Raw genomic sequence first — 17,995 nt, forward strand, 5'->3', positions numbered from 1 at the left:
GTTGATTTAAATAAGAGATTTCAGATCTACAAACTTGTGTCGTTTGGAAGATGTGTAACTTTAATAAAATTTCAAAATATATATGTAGATATATATATATATATATATATATATATAGTGTTGTTTTATTTCTTTAAACTTTATAAGATTTAAGCTTTACAACATATTTTTTAAAATTATTATAGAGAAACTATAGCTAAATTAATAAAATGTTCTAAGATAAAAAATGCTTGTGTAAGAAGTAACTTTAGATACCTATATAAATGCATAGCTATTGTCACCAATTTTTATTTAATGAAACTATTTCTTTAGGTTGTTTCTATTTTTGTGCTTCTACTTTCATAAAGTGCATGAATATGTGAACAATTTTTTTATATTGTACTCTGAACCAAATGTTCTTGTCTACTCTTCTTTATGATAATGCACTATGCCTAATGATTTCTACATTGCTAGATGATAGTGTTTATCCTATTATACTTTTACTTACTAAGAATAAAACTTATCATGGTTACTAATTCTTAGTACCTAGTCCTAAAATTAGATGATATATATATATATATATATATATATATATATATATATTTCCTTTTTCTTTGATACAAATAAGTCCAAATTCCTCAAATGATGTGTAAGCAACATTTGTGGCAAGCTATTACAATTTTATAAAACAAAGCACAACAAGCAAACAAGCCTGCACTGAAGACAGAACCACAATGAATGGCCAGCCTCAAAGGCTCTCTATTGTCTCTAACCATTCCTATGCAAATAATCTTTTATAAATGCTGAGACTTTAATTCAAATTGAGACTACTGGGTAGTTGTGAACTTGGTTTAACAAGCAATAAATTTCAATACAGAATGGGTTTTTACACAAATTGTTTTGTTTTGTTTTTTTTTTTAAAAAAAAAACGACAACTACTTGTACATTTGGTTGTGGATTATTTAAATACACACAACGCACTAGAAAAATTGAGCAAATACATTGCTACTTAATAATCACTGCAAAAACTTTTGATCCTAATAAACCCAAAATTGCATCCAACATAAATTAATTCATCATAGATACTTGCTAATATTCATTTTGTAATCTCATTTCTTTCATGTAATATGTAGACACACAAGTGAGCTTGTATTGGTTTTTGAAATGAAGGTGGATTGCTGAATCTCTGTTGCATATTTGAGGAGAAAAAATGGATTGACCAATGCTCTCTTTTGTCTCCACATCACACATTTTGAGCCATCATAGATATGAATTCTGCAGCATATTTTGCATCATGATTATGCCACCACAGCAATTTTAACAAGGAACATGAAAATTGAATCTTAGAATGAGATGAACAAATTGAAACATTCCTTGAGACCATGATGATATTAACATTGAAAATATGTGTGCTTTGGAGCTAGTCACATATCAAATGGGAACAAACTGTAGACTTAGTACCCTCACATCCTTTTTCCTTCTCCCTAAGAATGTTGGGGGCCTATGTCTCTCAATACAAATCCATATTACTTAGCAATTTTTTTTTACTTTTGAAAAACTTTTGTTCTTTGGCTTTTGAAGAGACGGAAATCCAACTTCTTCGGCTTTAGGTCTTCTCATTTGTATTTATTTGGATATCATACAAATTTCATGCTCCTTGAGTCCACATGTAGTTCCATGTGCCTCACACAAACCTTGAAGTGACATACATGGGTCACAAGGTGGGTGTCATGTCCTATCCACAAGCTCCACAACATTCCATGTAGTGATAGTCACTAGATTACACTTTACTTTTTGAAACAATTTAAAAATGAATATAAGACATTTTAAACAAAAAACTTTTACATGGGTATTGGGATAACATATACTTTAAACTTTTGCATTAAACTTCTTTGAATCTGTGTAGGCAATTTGTGATAATTCAGAGTACATGCTTCACTTGTATATAATAATAATGCTTATAATAATAATGATAATATTTCTAATGGTATTAAATAATGTATGTCTGTAAGTATATAAGTATATATATATCCAATTTCAGATTTTTCTGGTTTAATTACTACATTGAATGCCTGTGAATTTGGAATAAAGTTTTTCATGAGATTGTAAAATGTGAGGAAAAAATGTTATTTGCATAATTTTCTAACTTTTCAAAGAAGAAATAATAACCATTTATCCTTCTTTAATTTTGTCTTTGACTTGTTAAGTTTTATTTTTTACCTATTATTGTTAGCCAATTTTTTTGACGTATAGTAATTGAACTTAGGTTATTGATAAATTTGCTACATATACAATTTATTAAAAAAACCATGCTAATTTTTAAAAGATAATTTTAATATTGTATATAAGTTTTTTAAAAATTCCTAAAACCTGAAATTTTCATTTCCTCAACCTTTAAAATCATAGATCTTTAATAAATAAATTGTAATAAATATTCACAATTACCAAAAAAAAATGACATAATTGATTGTCAACCTTCTTTGTGAATTATTTAAATAAACTAAAAAAAAAATCTCAAAGGTATAAGTGCAAGAGAAAAATAAGAAATAGAACCCACTAAAGTAACAATATTTGTTAATTTAAAATTAAGCCATGCAACAAATTGCTATGTTGTGGTTGTGACTTTTTGTAAGTTTCTTTTTTAGCTACTAAGTTGTAGCACATTAAGTAGTATATATCATGAATTTGAAGTCCTTTTGTTGTTTAGACAAGTAACAACAACTTATAACTCTATTCTGGTGCAATGGAGCGTGGAATAAAGTTTACAATTTTCTTTGTATTTTACATCTAAAACATAGCACCACATTTTTTTTTATAAATATATCTCTGAAAATGATTTTTTTTAATTCAATATGTATACTTAGTCCTTAATATTATTAATTGATCTCCTTGTGTTCATGGTTGATGCCCTTGTACCATACTTTGTTATTGCAATAAGCAATGCAAAGCAAACTAACTTCATCTTCTTCATCTTCTGATCTAATTTGAACACATGCAAATGATATTTCAATTTTGGACAATCCCATAGTAACAAAATGTAATATTAAGTATTAAATATTCTGCACATGTTTTTAATTTTGAGTCCCCATATATGCAAAGATTGACTTGGAAACTTGCTTCATTCCTTCTTAGAAAACCTTAAAGTTGGATATAATCTCTAATCAGATGTAGCCCTATGGAAAAATGTGATAAATTATCCAAATTAAATTTTCCTTATTTTTTTACATACACACATGAAATGCTAGTGAACCTTTCAGACTCAAACAGTAATGCGATGTTGTAAGTAATAAGTTAGAAATTCTGGCCTACAAGGGTTTGTTCCAGCATTGATGTAGGGTTTTCCAGTGCTGTATGCCAATTCAGCCTTTTCCATATGAAAATTGCAAGACTTGAACACCAGTTTGTTCAGCAATATGAATCACTGCATTATAGATGTGATGGATTGGCAATGATCAAAGAGTTGTTGAGCTTAAAACATGTTAAGAAGCAGGAGTATGTGTGTTCTGCAGATACCAAAATTTGTTTCATTCCTTGTGGAGTTGCTGACATGAAGCTGTTTGGATGGATTTAGGGTCACAGAGAGAATTATGGTTTATGGTATTGTGGGGTTTAGGGTTTTGCATGGGCACAATGTTTTCTCTACAGTGATGAGAAAACACTGCTCCAGCACCACACTGCTGCTACAGAATGGCATTCCTGGGCTTCAGACTGGGGCCATGTCCAGGCTCTATATATAACATAAAAAATATACCCCTTTTTCCTGAAGGGGGGTTTCAATCCTTGTCTGGGTGCTGCCAGAGGGGTGCCCCTTCTTTGTCCTTGGGTGCCACACACTGCCTCATTAAAAGCACACAATTTTCAAATATTCAAAAGTCCATATCTCAACAACTAAGGACACGGAGTTTCATGAGATAGCAAGCATTTTCCTGCATAAAGAGGAGGGAGTTGGATCCTGTCTGCCAATATGAAGAATGTATCCTACAAATACTTGCTTCAATATAAGAATTTATATATATATATATATATATATATATGTATGTATGAATGAATGAATGTGTGGCAGGGGATGAGGGGTGAGAGAAGAAGAAGAAGAAGAAGAAGTAAAGTTAAATGTGCCACACTGATGGTACAATGGGGCTAGATTCTCCTCAATTCAAAATGCTCCAAAACCATCACTCTTCAATTGGGCCCATCAAACTGTTGCAACTATTGAAGTGATAGTGTCCCCATGTTTGATTTGGATGGATGGATGGGTCAAATGATGTGTGGATGAAGGAAGGAGTTCATTTATAATATAATGTTATATATATATAGATATAGATATATTATCAGTGGAATACAAAGTAGAAATTGGAACCACTTGGGACAAGAAGCCACTTCATCTTTTATCATTGTTTACAATTATTTTGTTAGTTTTTAAATGCAAATGTGCACCAAAAGGTTGTGGTGATTAAAAAAGGATTTCATCAATTTATTATTTTTTTAAAAATATTTTCTTGGTGTACTTCAAACAACAAGTGCCAAAATTGGCATGTGTCCAAAACCATTGTGTACATTCTGCATGATGGATCATTCTTTATTCATTTCTTACTTTCTACTATTTTTCCAATTACATGCAAGACATATGGTTTCATTTAGTTTTATTTATTTATTTATCATGTAGTAGGTTTGAATAATATCACACTAGAGGGGGGGGTGAGAAGAATAGATGTTCATGATTTCCTGACCATAATTAATTTTAAAGATTTGCATTGTATTTAAATTTGTCTTTTTGAGCAAAACTTTTCAGCGTGCTTTAATTATACCAGCATGTGAAAGAAATGTGTTTCCAACTTTACAAAAATATATAATAACTATATAAAGGTTTGCACATCGCCCTTCTAAAGACGACAAAAATACTGAGAACATGCTGGGAAGAGCGCCGGGCAGGGGGAACAAAATACACAATAGACTGCCCCTGTTTGGCAAAAATAAATGATGCGCTCATATGCATGTGATGCTCCGTCCTGCATGGGGGCAGGGGCTGACGAAAAAAAACACAAAAAAAATCCCTGGCTAAAGCAGAATACAAAATTTCAATCTGCCCCAATCATGGTGTAGCCGTCTGTCCGACTGAGCCTTGGCTTCAAAGACAGAAACAAATAATTAATTTGCATAAATACAAAAACAGAAGATAAAGGTCCCTTATTCTTCCCAGTGCCAGTGTGATGAAGTTGCAGCGTGGGCATCTGGGTCAGGCACTGGGTGCTGTCAGTTGGGCAGGGAATCGAACAGCTGGGCAGAGAATTACGAGGCTTCCATTTTATTCGTTTTTTCACTGGTTTCACATCACACACTGAAAATTTTAACGCATTATTGTCGTGGGATCAGAATTCGGATTTTGCGTTAACCTCCACGACATTCTCCCTCTATTAGATCATTTTTATTTTACTTGTCTGCTCACAATTAATTTTGCTTCCTGTCGAATCACAAGTGCTTCCTGCTTTGGAAGCGTTTGGTTGAGTTTTTGGCATTTTCGCAGAGCTGCTTCCAGTCTGTCAATGATCCAAGCAAAAAGAAATGGAGTGGGCTCCTTTTTTTTCTTCTTCTTTTCATTGCTTTTCTTTCTATTCTAATCAATGGCAACATTGTCATGCAGAACACATGATCTAACATTCCAAGGGCTGGAGGAAGACACATACATGAGAGTTCCAGAACAGCAGAGTTGCTCGGAGTCGTAGTATGAGAAGAAGAAGAATAAAAACAAAGACCAGATGGGAAAAGGTTTCCCTTGGTTTACATGATTGGAAAATCACTCACAATCATGGCTTTTAATCTGCCACAACAACAACAAAAAGAACTTTGTCCTTCGAGAAGAAGGGGAGCTTGTCCCCTTCTATCACTCCTTTTACCCATGACCAGCAGCCCATGTGTCAAGGCCTGAGAACCTGAACCCAGAATACACATTTCTATCCTCCTTATTCCTCTTTTTTGTTGGTGTTTTTTTTCAGCCCATTATTCATTCATCCATGTGAACCAGTGGGTGGTTTAGCTCCTCACTGATAGCAGTTTCATGGCTACTCATGAGCCAACTGGGAGTCATAAGCTGCAGTGGAAAGCAGCGGAGTTCACAACCAACCACACTAAGGATGAATCTCTGGCCCTTACTTCTCTTTGAATTAAAGCATGATTTGCTCTCTTGAGTATCTATTGAACTGCCTCTGCACTGGTGTGAGTGTCTGTCCATCAGCATCGTTTGTATACCCACTTTCCTGCATTCAAAAGAAAGGGCATATTTTAACACAAGCAGCTGAAAAGAATCGTAGAATGGGTTGAGGGTTAAGAGTAGCAGCCAGGACAGGTGACCCATCTCAGATGTGTGAAATAGGCGGAGGCAGAATTTTGCTAGAGGTGGACACTCACAGAAAGGAGCCACTACTCCATATTCTTGTGATAGAGCCTTGGAATAGTAGTCAGCAAATTGACGCTATGCATGTGCACAAGCTCTCGAGTATCTGAATGGAGTATCCCAACCTCTCAATCTCAGAACTGGCAAAGATTTACAGCTCACAATGATCGCTGGCAAGAATAATGTGAAGAACATGAAGAGATCAAATTTATTATTATTATTATTATTATTTGTTTTTTGTTGTTGAAGTGTCTCCATTGAAGATCACAGAAATATCAATCACGTGAAATTCGATGTACAATTCAGTCAAAGTAGTATTGTAGAGACCTCTTGAATGAATGGCTTATGCAAGTCCGGCAACTGTAAGCAACTTCCTACCATGGCCACGTCAATTTTGCCACATATTGGTGGATACCGGCCCAGTCCTCTATTCTGTATCCTACAATAAAAATGAGAACCTGTTCTCCAAAATTTGTCTTCGGAGCTTAACAAGCAGGTGAACTGATGTGGTCACAATGGTTCGTCAGTGAAAGAAATCAATGCCTCTTACTACATTAAGCTGATCTACATAATAGCTACGATGGCCATTTGCTGCCGGCCTAAGGTCCAGTAGTGATGGAGAGGAGTTGGAGGACCTTATATTGCCAGACCCCAAATCATGATTCTCAACCACACTTCTGGTGAGATTAGATGGCTCTGACAATTGTAGCGTTGAGTACTGAGCTCGAGGATCCATACCGCGTTCAGGCTTCACGTAATCCGAACTACCTCTGCACATGTGCATTTAACAAAAGTAAGAGAAAGGATGTTCAAAGAGAAGCAACAGAATACAATACACGATCGTCAAAGAGAATGAAGAGGGAAGAGGAAAAATAAAACCGACTCACTTGGTTAGATCCGAGCCCGATTTCTGAATGCTGGCCTTGGCCTTCTGCAACCGAAGCAACACATCACTCACACTGGACTTGTTACTCACTCGATCCTGTTGTAATGTAGGTGATTGATCTCTCGGGGCATCGTAGGCAGGTCCGTATCCAAGAAATAACTTGGCCTGAGGTGGCACATGATACCCTGACCCATTGATCTACAAACGCACAGGTGATGTTAGAATCTCATTGTCAATATGGATAAGAAATAAAATTGTGAAAGTAGCAAACTGATGGTAAGGGCTTTGGTTGCATGAACACTTACACTGAATGGTCAAACATTTAAGCGAGACCAGTCGAAAAATGAGATCCGTGCACCTAAAAGAACTGGATATTCAAATCTGGATAGATCAGACTGTTTCTCCTGCTAAAAGCCCAGAATATCACAAGCAGCTGCCCAAGGGTAACAATTACCTCAAGGTACTTGTCTTCCCGGTGCCCAGGCATCCCATAGGAAGGCTCATGTCCGAGTCTGGAGTCGTCTTCGTACGATCGTCGGTAGTCACGGTCGTCGTGTTTGTAATTTTTCCCTTCACGACGGGAAGAGTTAGATGGGCGAATTTCCCCGCTCAAGTTTCTTTGTTGGTGAGGCACATCCATTACTCCATAGTCTTCTAAGGCTGGCCAGTTACCACTATCAGCAGAACGGGAACGTCGTTGGCCATGCCTATACCTCTTTTCTGACTGATGGTAACTTCGGTAAGGATGTTCCCCTTCCCTTTGTCTGCATTTCAGTAAGACGATAGATAAGTCACATTTATTCATCATTTTTAAAGAAAAAGTTAGTCTCCAGGTGTTGTAGCTACACACGAAACCGAGTTTGAAACAGCGACCTAATTGACCGAGTCTCCCACCTGTGATCGCCATCCACACTATTCGACATCGAAGGCGCACCTCCATAGTCGCTTTGAGGATTTCTGTAAACATCCGCTACCCAGTTAACATTTGAAAGACCATAATGTCTACTTTGAGGTGTTATTTCCCACTGCGTCGGAGGAAACCCGATCTGACGTTTGACGCCTTGGATATATGACGACTGGAAGTATATATCGCGGTACTTTTGCTGCAGATTTTCTTAAACAATTCGCAGATTTCTAACTCATCGCTTCTGATGAAACATTTGATGTAGCCTATGAACTTTTCGCAAACATATTCTCGAGGTAGGGCCTTGAAACTTCGCAATGAACTACTACGATGGAGCAATGTCGAGATTATTGGTCAAATGATTCTACAGAAGCCAATGCAAGTGCAAAAGCTTTTGAGGACTTACGTGTTAGTTGCAGGGAAACAAACAGTCACTAGAAATGTGAGAAAAGTTATGCATCAGGATGGTACCTGGGCAACGGAGCTGAGAGCTCTGCTTGCAATTGAGGATGCTCCATCCCCGCAGGATAAGCCAACCTCTGTCGGTGGTCGATGCTGTCATCGTTGTACTTACGATCCATGGCGGTGTTTCTATCGTGTCGATTTACAGCCCATGACTCGGAATCTGGATGAACTTCCATTCGAGAATCGCTCTTAAGCATGTGATCATGGCTGAAGTTGATGGAGCTCTTGCTTCGGTGACTTACATCGCGCGAGGTACCAAAATCATGAACTGCATCCTTGGGACCACTCTTATATTCTGAACGTGGGTAGTCATGCTGGTCTGATTGCCCCAGTCTTCGTTTTGACTCGTAGTAGTTCCTCTCCCATTCCCTTTGTACTCTCTGGTGAGCTTCGTATTCCTCTAGCATAGCTTCCCCCCTCTTTGCAACTGTCTGAACATGCGACCTGTCTTGTATACCTTCAGGTGGTGAAAGCCCAAAATGGGAATCTGCAACAGGGCTAACAAACTCAGAAGCAACGAGAATAAACGACCATGTTTTACTGGTGGCTAAGACGGGTAATGCTTAGAGTAAAACAGCTATAAATACTACAGCTTTCTTATTTTATACCTTGAGAACAGATTGCTTTTCTCTGCAGTCCACCATTTCCTTGCATTTCCTGCATTAGTTTTTGAGGAGTTCTTTCCTGGAGAACTGCAGGCGCTTGATCCATCCAACTCATCAGCTGCTCCTGGACTAGCTCTTCTTGAGTTCCATCCTTTGCAAGAGCAGACATATCTGCACTGATTTGGCTCCACATTTGTCGTAACCGATTTCCAATGGCAGCTCTGGGTAATAAAACATTTAGTTTAATGCTTGCCACGCAATCTTGACCCACCAGTAGGGCATCATGATCGTATCCTCAATTCATTAAGAAAAGAAAAAGTAAAAGAAAAAAAATGTTGTGCATGTCAGGAGCACAGTAGTTCTTAGCTTACCTGTTATCCTGCTTTTTTGGGGATTCTCCCTCCATTACGAACACGTTCTGAGGAGTTACCCAGGGATCCCCGTGTCCATCAACATCGTACTGATGTTCACTTCCGACTTGTGATGATTTCTTTCTCGAGTCTTCAGAATCTTTGCTTTCCGAAGAACTTCCGATGGAGTCAGTCCTGAAGAAAGCTCCAACACTGTTCCCAGCACGCCGCACCTCCTCTTTTATTTCCTCGCCACCAGATGCAGGGCCTGAAGTAATATGCAACCCTTCAGATGTATTAAAGGAAGCTCTGCTTAGTACCACTCGAGCTGTGCAATCGGCGACCTGTGCAAAATCACCTGCATACACGATAAGATAGTTACCTTAATAAACGACCTTTCTTGAATAACCAACCTTCTTTTGCAACAGAATGAGTTTTTCCAGAAAATCTGTTTGGCGAATTAGCATATCCTTAGAAACCTTTACCATTCAGCAATTTTAGAAGTGCATCTTCCGCGCACTTCTCAGCCTTTTTCTTATCTTCCATGACTTGTTCCAACTTCTCCTCCAGCTCCATCACCTGTACAAACTTGTCAAGGTTAGCTAACTATTCATTGCAAGGAAACAAATCACAATAAATTCTGCTACTCGTGCAAATATACAAATATGCAAATGATAGATCATACCACCAAAATACCAAATTCTTATGAAGCTTCTTCATCCACAAACATATTGATCTGACTCTTACACTCACCTTCGTTCCAAGATCTTGAATTTGTTGCTTTGCTGCCTTCGAAGCGGAGCGTTCCGATATTAACCGAGCCCTTAAGAAATCGATTCTCATAGGCATGATGTCGTCCCCCGACGGTGACGTCCTGCACATTGCATGATGTTCAAAAATTTGCAGCACAACATAAACCCACAACTAAAACACTACGTCAATCATTTGATGTTAACTATGTCTGGATGCAAAACTATGCCACAAGCAGCGAGAAATGTGTTAATATGATCAAATATCCAAGGTTAGTAAGAGCAGAAAGCAAATGTTCAGCTCTTTACATGTCTTGACCACTCGGTGACTCCATTCCGACAATCTCAGCATCTGCATCTGCTGTTGACTGAACAGCTTTAGTCTGGACGTAAACATCCTGATCCACCTTTTTCTCAGCTTCGCTTTCTTTGACAGGAAAACTGTTCCCGGAGTGCTCTTCGGATGGCACTGCGGCATTTGTTGCAACTAGTCCTAGTCTGGAACGTTCCACAGTAACTGCAGCCTTCTGTTGCTCTTCTTGTTCAGAGGGGTTGGACTTCCACCTGAGGGGCGTAAGAGGAATCAAAGGGGTAACATTTCTAGGCGTCATGGAAGGACTCCCAAGCGCGCTCTCTTTCTCCGCCTCAGTGGAGACCTTCGACCTCCTGAACACCAGAACAAGCATGTTCTCATCGACACTCATTCAATGTCTCTAATCTCCTTCAAATGATCACAGCCGCTTATGATTAATTAGATGCAAACTGGGGCCCACTTCCTCTCTTGTCATAACCGTGACGTCATACGCCAGAGAATAAAATGCTGATTAAATCTATAAGCTTTTCTGATCACATGTTTACTAAAAAAAACAGAAACAAATATAAAAACTCTCTTGTTTCAAATTCACAGGAACAGACAATCCGCCCTATAGTGTGGCATTTTCGCGAGGGTGAAACAAAGAGTCCCAAATAGATGCCCCACCTCATCGAGAGGTGCTTCCCCAAGGTGGTGTTGAAGCCTCCCCAAGTGTCTTGATCCTCTCCATTATGACCATTTCCTTCGGGTAAACCTTTCGATGCCGCACCCGCAGCCAAGGCAGCGCTTGAGCCATGGATACCTCCAAAGCTGACACTCCGTGAGAACCAGCTCTTCACTGACGAAAGCTTCCTATCCTCGGGAGGAGGCTCTACTCTACTCATCAATACGGCTCTACAAAATCTCTGGATGCTCCTCGTGTCAACTAAAGCGAATCTCACAAAAAAATCGTGCACACATCACCCCAAATCTTCCTGCTCGGTTTCGAAAGATGCTAACTCTCAACAACATGGATAGGTTAAGTCCACTTGTTGAAGTGCCCAGTGATCCTCTTCCACTTCTCAGAAACCTTTATTCTATACCTGGAATCCTACTGCTTCAGTGAAATCCAATCTCCCACAATTTACGATCGAATGGAAATGCGACACAATGATCCGCCAGCAAATTTCTTTCTGCGCATGGGAAGAGGCATCAACAAACCTGATCAACCCTACGTTAGTGACCTGCCTTCGAATATGTGATGATAAAATTCGAATAGACATTTCACTGAACCCATCCCCTCACACGACAGCGTTGCTTCATGTCCAAGTATACACCTAGGTCACAATACTTAACACGACCCTTCTGACCAAACGCATGTGCGTGAAACCACTGAAGGATCCCAATCTAAAGAGCGAGCAGCCCCTAGTCAGTGCAGTGCGGAGAGAAGGGGACTTTTCCAAATAAAACAAACTGAAATAAAATAAATAAAAACAAGAACACCTCAGGATCACCCAACATTGACTCCAGAGATCACAATCGTAGAACTACAGAGCCTTTTCCTTGACAGAGATCTCGGAGCCCGTACCATCACCCACCCAACACGGAGCCCTATTTCAACGGACCTCCAACACCAGCCCCATGCTACCTCCAAACCTGCCGCTGGACAAGCACCGTGCGCTCCAAGGTACCAACCCACGAAGACGAACCCAAATCATATCCCAACGCAGAGACAACCCACCTCGTAGAATCAAAACGCTGGCCGATCCAACATCCAAACCTTCCTTCCGCAACACACCCGCAATGCTTTCCGCTGGTGCACACACAGGCGCGGAATCTGGCAACAACACATCCAGTGCTCTCCAACGCCAGGATCACAGCTTTGTGGTAAAACGGTCACTGCAACGTAGTTCCCCCAGAAGAAACAAGATCTAGAGAAACCTCGGGAGGAGGAGTGTGTGTGTGTGTCCAAGTGTGTGAGAGTAAGAAAGTGTGCTGTCTTTGTTTTGTTTTGTTTTTTGTTTATTTTCCATGCACTTGTGATCCGAATTCCGCAACTTGGGGCGTCCTAGCCCTGCTCCTATGGCTGATCCTCTTCCTCAGCCTGGATCGCTGCTGGATTTACTATATCCCTGCCCCCATTTCGCCCCCCACAGCCCCCATTCCTGAGCCCCTTGCTGTGCTGCTCTGTGTCCCTGCCCTCTGTCTGTCCGTGTCTCGGGCACTCCGCAGCTGCAGCTGAATTTAGTTGGGCTACTCTTCTTAAGAAGCTTCGGTGCTGCATCGTACTAATTTTAACTCATTCAAACATCCGTGTTCACACGAGGGAATCGTCCGCCGCATATGCTGCTGGTTTTGCCTTCTCTTAATGAGCCACCTTGGCAGTGCCTGGTTGTGGCGAATCTGCCTCGGTGTGGCTGCTTTCCAGGGTGTTTGCACACCCAGTGTGACTGTCACCTCCACCTTCCACTCTCACCTCACTCGACATGGCCTTTGTTTGTTTGTTTTTTGGTTTTCTATTAAAGTTTACTTTAAGGGGATTTTATACCTAGAAGTATACCCAGAAGCATACTTTGGAAGGACACAGTCTAAAAGTCTTCTGAAGGTCTTCTACTTAGTGATGAAAAGTTATCTTTTTGACTCATTGATAGTTGGATTTTTTTTTTGTTTTTTTTTTTGTTTTTTTTTGTTTTTTTAGTGTATATATATATATATATATATATATATATATTACAATATCTTATAGACTCCCTTGATTCCTCTTAAAAACATTTGTTTACTAGTGGTCGATTTTTTTGACGTAGCAACGGCAAATTAAATTTTTACACCTCTTCAGTAGCCAACAGCACAGGTTTCCACTAGTATACAATAAGAAAGCTTAGTTACAAGACAAACATATAAAGAAAGCTAAAATCAAAGAAATCATTAACTAGCAAAAAGACCTCAGTAAAGACCTCCAATTTACTATCTGTAAACAACTTTTCCATGCCCAGCGGCATAGGTTTTAGCTAGTTCTATGTACATCAGCTTATAACTTGATTTTGACAATCTTAACAAGCATTAAAAGTTGATTTCTTAATATATTTAAGATAATTTTTACTATCAATTTGTTATTATTTTTTATTTTTTGTCTTTTTATAAAAATTATATCTTAAAATGAATCCACTTCAAATTCTTATTGAAAAAAATGTTTATTTTATATAAAAAATGCATTTTGTCTTTTATATTTACAAATTCTTATCAGATTTTTTAAAGTATAAAGCTAAAGAAGGCATGCTTTTTAATTTCAATTAATGACAAGTTTTTAAAGTTGCAACAACTTGCTATCTTTTCTTATATTTAAAGACATTCTTAATATTTTTAATTTTTTTTAAATCTAGTCTAATTTATGTTTAAAAATTTGTGGTTTTTTTATTAGGTTTTATTTACAAATATATAGATTCAAAAATTATTATTAAATTTAAAATAAATTAACTATTTTTAAAAACAAAGAGATTAAAAAGTCCTAAAGTAAGACTAAAATAAAAGATTTTGATAAGACTAAAAATGGCTTTAATCTTAGTTCATATATAGTAGCTAATAAAAAAATTAGCTCACTAAAATCTAACTTGTTTTTTTTAGAAATCTATCATATTAAAATCTTTACTTCTTTCTATAGAAATAAAATAAGAAGAAACTTATAAAAGAAATAAATCAAAATATTGGTCTAGAAGAGAATAATCCACAATCTCTAAAATATTATAGTACTTTTAAAAGAGAGATGTTTTGCTCTTTATCGAAAAAGACCAAGGTTCAATATTGTATTATATCACTTTTAACAAATTGTTACAAACATACCACTTGCTTAGGATAAGACTATAAGAGTTTAAGGAAAATAAAACAAAAGAAGTTGACATTATATTACAAAGAAGAAGCTACAACAAGGTATAAGAATAAGACCAAAAAGCTAAATTTGAGCCATAAAAATTGTGTTGTTAATAGTGTTAATATGCAATTAGATTTGAAGTTAGGTTTTAAAGTATTTGCCAATGTACATATTCACAAGCCAAAAGAGTACTATATGGAGTTGTTTTGGCTATGAAAAGTCAAAAAAGATTATTTGATTGGTAAAATGATAGTAATTGAAATAGATTACTTACTATTACTTGGAATAATTACTAATTATTCAATACTAGATATTACAATACTAAGATAGATTGAATATATTAAATCATTGAATCTAAGTTTAGGGATGTTGTAAAAAATATAATTTAGTGCAAAACATATAAACTTGAATATGATATGATAAAAAAGACAAGATGGTTGAAGACATTAATAATATTGGAACTAAATTCTATTTAATTTCAAATTTTAACAAAAAAGATAAGTTTTTTTCAAAAGAGCTTTATGATAGAGAATTATAGGATATTATTCACTACTTGAATACCTTGAATCAATAAGCAAATTGGCCCATAGAAAAACTTAGGCAAATTAGAAAAAAGACATATAGATTTTTGCCTGAAGAAAGGTTCTTATAAAGAAGACCAAAGAAAGGAATTAGAATGCCATAATAAATAATAGCAATAATGAAGAGCAAAAAAAATCACTAAAAGAATTTCATGATAGTTTATGGACTTGACATATGGAGATTTATAGTATCTTTGTTAAATTTAAAGAATAATATTTGTAGAAAAATATATATTGACATATACTTTTATTTTTAGAATTGTACACAATTTTTCAAATATATTCTAATATTAAAAACATTAAGATGGTTTACATCCAATATATCCTTTGGCTCTTCATTTTAAATGGATTATTGATTTGGTTATTATTTCAATTGAATTATGCCAAATAGTGTAATTAATTTTTTTTGTAAAAATTTATCATATTAGGTAGAAGGTAAAATTTATCATAAAATCTACAAAAAGAATTTATAGTTTTTTGCTTGAAGATATTATTTACTATTATGGATGTATGGAAAAGGTCATTACAAATTGTAGAGACTTAATTTGATAAACCTTGATTGGTAATGAAGGCGATTAAAAATATAATTGGATTTTGGTCTGTAATAATAGCTTAAATAATTAACATAGTACTTTAAGGATTTTTTAAATATTAATTTGGACCATAAATGGTAACAAATATTTATAATAATACAATCCATTTACTTTGAGAAATAGATGGAGAAACAATAAAAATACCAATTATTGAGAAGTATATAAAAATATTAAAACAAAGATATTTAGAAATTAATATAGAAAATCTTGTTGAAGATTTAAACCTTTGAAGAGAAGAAAATATTTTTGACTTAAATAATAAAAATGATGAAAAAGATTTAGATGAAGATATAAAAATTATAATGTGAATCCAACAATAAGATTGAATTATTTGCTGCATATTCGAGTATGCTCAAAGTTAGAGGATATAGATGTCCTATTATAATATAATTATATGGTAAAAGAAAAAAAATATGGATTTTATTATAGAAAATCCTAATTAAAAAATATAATAAAAAATATAAACAAACAATAAGAAAGTAATAAAAATTTTCAATATCAATGATGCCTAATATAAAAAGTCGTTTACTTATTTTATATAGTTTTAAATAAGAAAAAATAAAGTAGATTAGAAAAAAAATAATATAGACATATTTAAAAAAATTAAGAATAATTTGAAGAAAAGATTCTTTTAAAAAAATATGATTTTTTATAAATATTTTAAAAATATTTTAAAGATTTCTTTGGAATTAATTAAGATTTTATAAAATAATAAGATTTAGTTGGAATTTATTTAGGAATCTATTAGAGTTGTTAGGACCTTGTTGATACAATTTCTAATTTATCTTCTATAGTCAATTATTTGATAAAATCTCAAACTATAAAATATATTATTTGATAATATCAATAAAAAATATAGTGTATATAATGTGAAGAATTAAAAATTATTAGTTAAATTATTTTTCAAGAGAGCCAAAAAATAAAATAAAAATTTCAATTTTAGAAATTTAGTATATTATAAAAATAAATTCTACAAAATCAAGAACCATAGAACTTGATTTTTATAAAACATTATTTTACAAGGATATTATAATTTATTTTATTTCTATGGTTGATTTTTCAATAAATAATTTTTTAGGATATAAATAATATATAATTTTTATATATCTTGTTAGATTATGGTACATCTATTTGTAAGCATGATAAAAAAATTGAAGTATTAAAAATAATTCTAAGTAAAAAAATTCAAATATATATAAATAAAAATTATAAATATATGATTTTTATTTTATATGTATTTAATTTTAAAATCTTCAAAAATAAAATTAATTATAATTTTTTTTAATCATCTATTATCATTTTTTATTTTAAAATATTTAATTAATTTTTTACTTTAAATTATTTTTGTATTAAAATATGTAATTTTAAAATATTTTGAATATATTCTTCAATTTTTTCTTAACTTATCAAAAAAAATATCAAATTAAAAATATATCTTTGATCTAAAAAATTAAACTTCTATTTGTTAGAATTAGGATATTTGTACAAATCACATAAGAAAAAGATTAATTTCTTCTATATATATATATATATATATATATATATATATATATATGTCATAGACATATTTATTTAATCTAATAATTACTTAGATAGAAGTAGATAAAAGTAGATTAATTTCATAATATCTTCTAGAAAATTTTTTTAGAAGCTTTATAAACACGATTTTTAATTTATATATGTTTGTAATTGATTTGTAAGTTAGAAACTTGATCAACAAGTTAACCACGTATCACACATGTTAATGGCTTGTGGAACAAGCTGACTATGTGGCATATATATATAAAACTTGTCTTATAAGTTAAGGCATGTGTCTTATAAAGTTAACATGTGTTGGAGGTCCTATAAAACATTGCCATGCAACTCCTAGTTAGATAGTATATATAGAGGTAAGAATGAAACCTTCTTTATTCTTGTCAATACCATTGTAATCTTTAGTCTTCTTTCAAGACTTTTTAGTGTTATTTTCTTTGGCAATAGTCATTCTAGTTCAAAATACAACCATCTTTGAGTATCTTTCTAATCTTTTGAATTAATACAAGAGTATATTAAATTTTCTTTCTTTGAAATTCATATCTTTGATAATTTGACCAGAATGTTTTTTTTTTTTTTTTTTTTTTTTTTTTTTTTTATCTTGTTTTAGAAGTGAATGGATTATTTTACTTCTATTTTTGTATTTTGAAGGTTGCAAACTACCTACCTTCAAACAAACAGTTTAATTTTCTATCACTAATTTTTTTTTTTTTTTTTTTTTTTTTTTTTTTTTTAAAGAGAGTGGATTACCTTTCTTTGTAAAAATTTTTATTTGATATTAGAGGTTACAAATTAACTTCTTTTA

At 34.4% G+C, this 17,995-nt stretch overlaps 1 protein-coding gene across 4 annotated transcripts; it reads right to left on the minus strand.

Annotated features, from left to right (window-relative positions):
* Positions 1-6,552: 6,552 nt before the first annotated feature.
* LOC112282872 (uncharacterized) lies at positions 6,553-12,843 on the minus strand. Of its 4 annotated transcripts, none has more exons than XM_024520995.3 (12): positions 12,360-12,843; positions 11,306-11,811; positions 10,636-10,992; positions 10,331-10,451; positions 10,063-10,156; positions 9,599-9,935; positions 9,231-9,448; positions 8,629-9,109; positions 8,148-8,210; positions 7,708-8,017; positions 7,255-7,451; positions 6,553-7,137 (listed from the first exon to the last, which is right to left on the minus strand). In XM_024520995.3, the coding sequence occupies exons 2-12, from the start codon at positions 11,521-11,523 to the stop codon at positions 6,891-6,893; spliced, it is 2,643 nt and encodes an 880-aa protein (XP_024376763.1). In that variant the 5' UTR covers positions 11,524-11,811; positions 12,360-12,843; the 3' UTR covers positions 6,553-6,890. The 4 variants fall into 4 exon arrangements, 3 of the variants coding, with proteins under 3 accessions (XP_024376763.1, XP_090106928.1, XP_024376764.1); XM_090250802.1 differs by having other exon boundaries at positions 11,306-11,839; positions 12,360-12,593; XR_016503150.1 differs by lacking the exon at positions 8,148-8,210 and having other exon boundaries at positions 7,559-8,017; positions 11,306-11,839; positions 12,360-12,593.
* Between the last annotated feature and the right edge of the window lie 5,152 nt (positions 12,844-17,995).

Source organism: Physcomitrium patens, chromosome 5 (assembly GCF_059467195.1).
Source record: "Physcomitrium patens ecotype Gransden chromosome 5, ASM5946719v1, whole genome shotgun sequence".
NCBI classification, from domain to species: domain Eukaryota; kingdom Viridiplantae; phylum Streptophyta; class Bryopsida; order Funariales; family Funariaceae; genus Physcomitrium; species Physcomitrium patens.

Bases quoted from the DNA above. Each gene is read 5' to 3' on its own strand.
- LOC112282872 (XM_024520995.3), bottom strand. From the start codon at position 11,523: ATGAGTAGAGTAGAGCCTCCTCCCGAGGATAGGAAGCTTTCGTCAGTG. The intron at 10,452-10,635 runs GTAAAGAGCTGA...TGCAATGTGCAG, and splicing joins TCACCGAGTGGTCAAGACAT to GACGTCACCGTCGGGGGACG. The intron at 9,936-10,062 runs GTAAAGGTTTCT...TCGTGTATGCAG, and splicing joins ACTTCTAAAATTGCTGAATG to GTGATTTTGCACAGGTCGCC.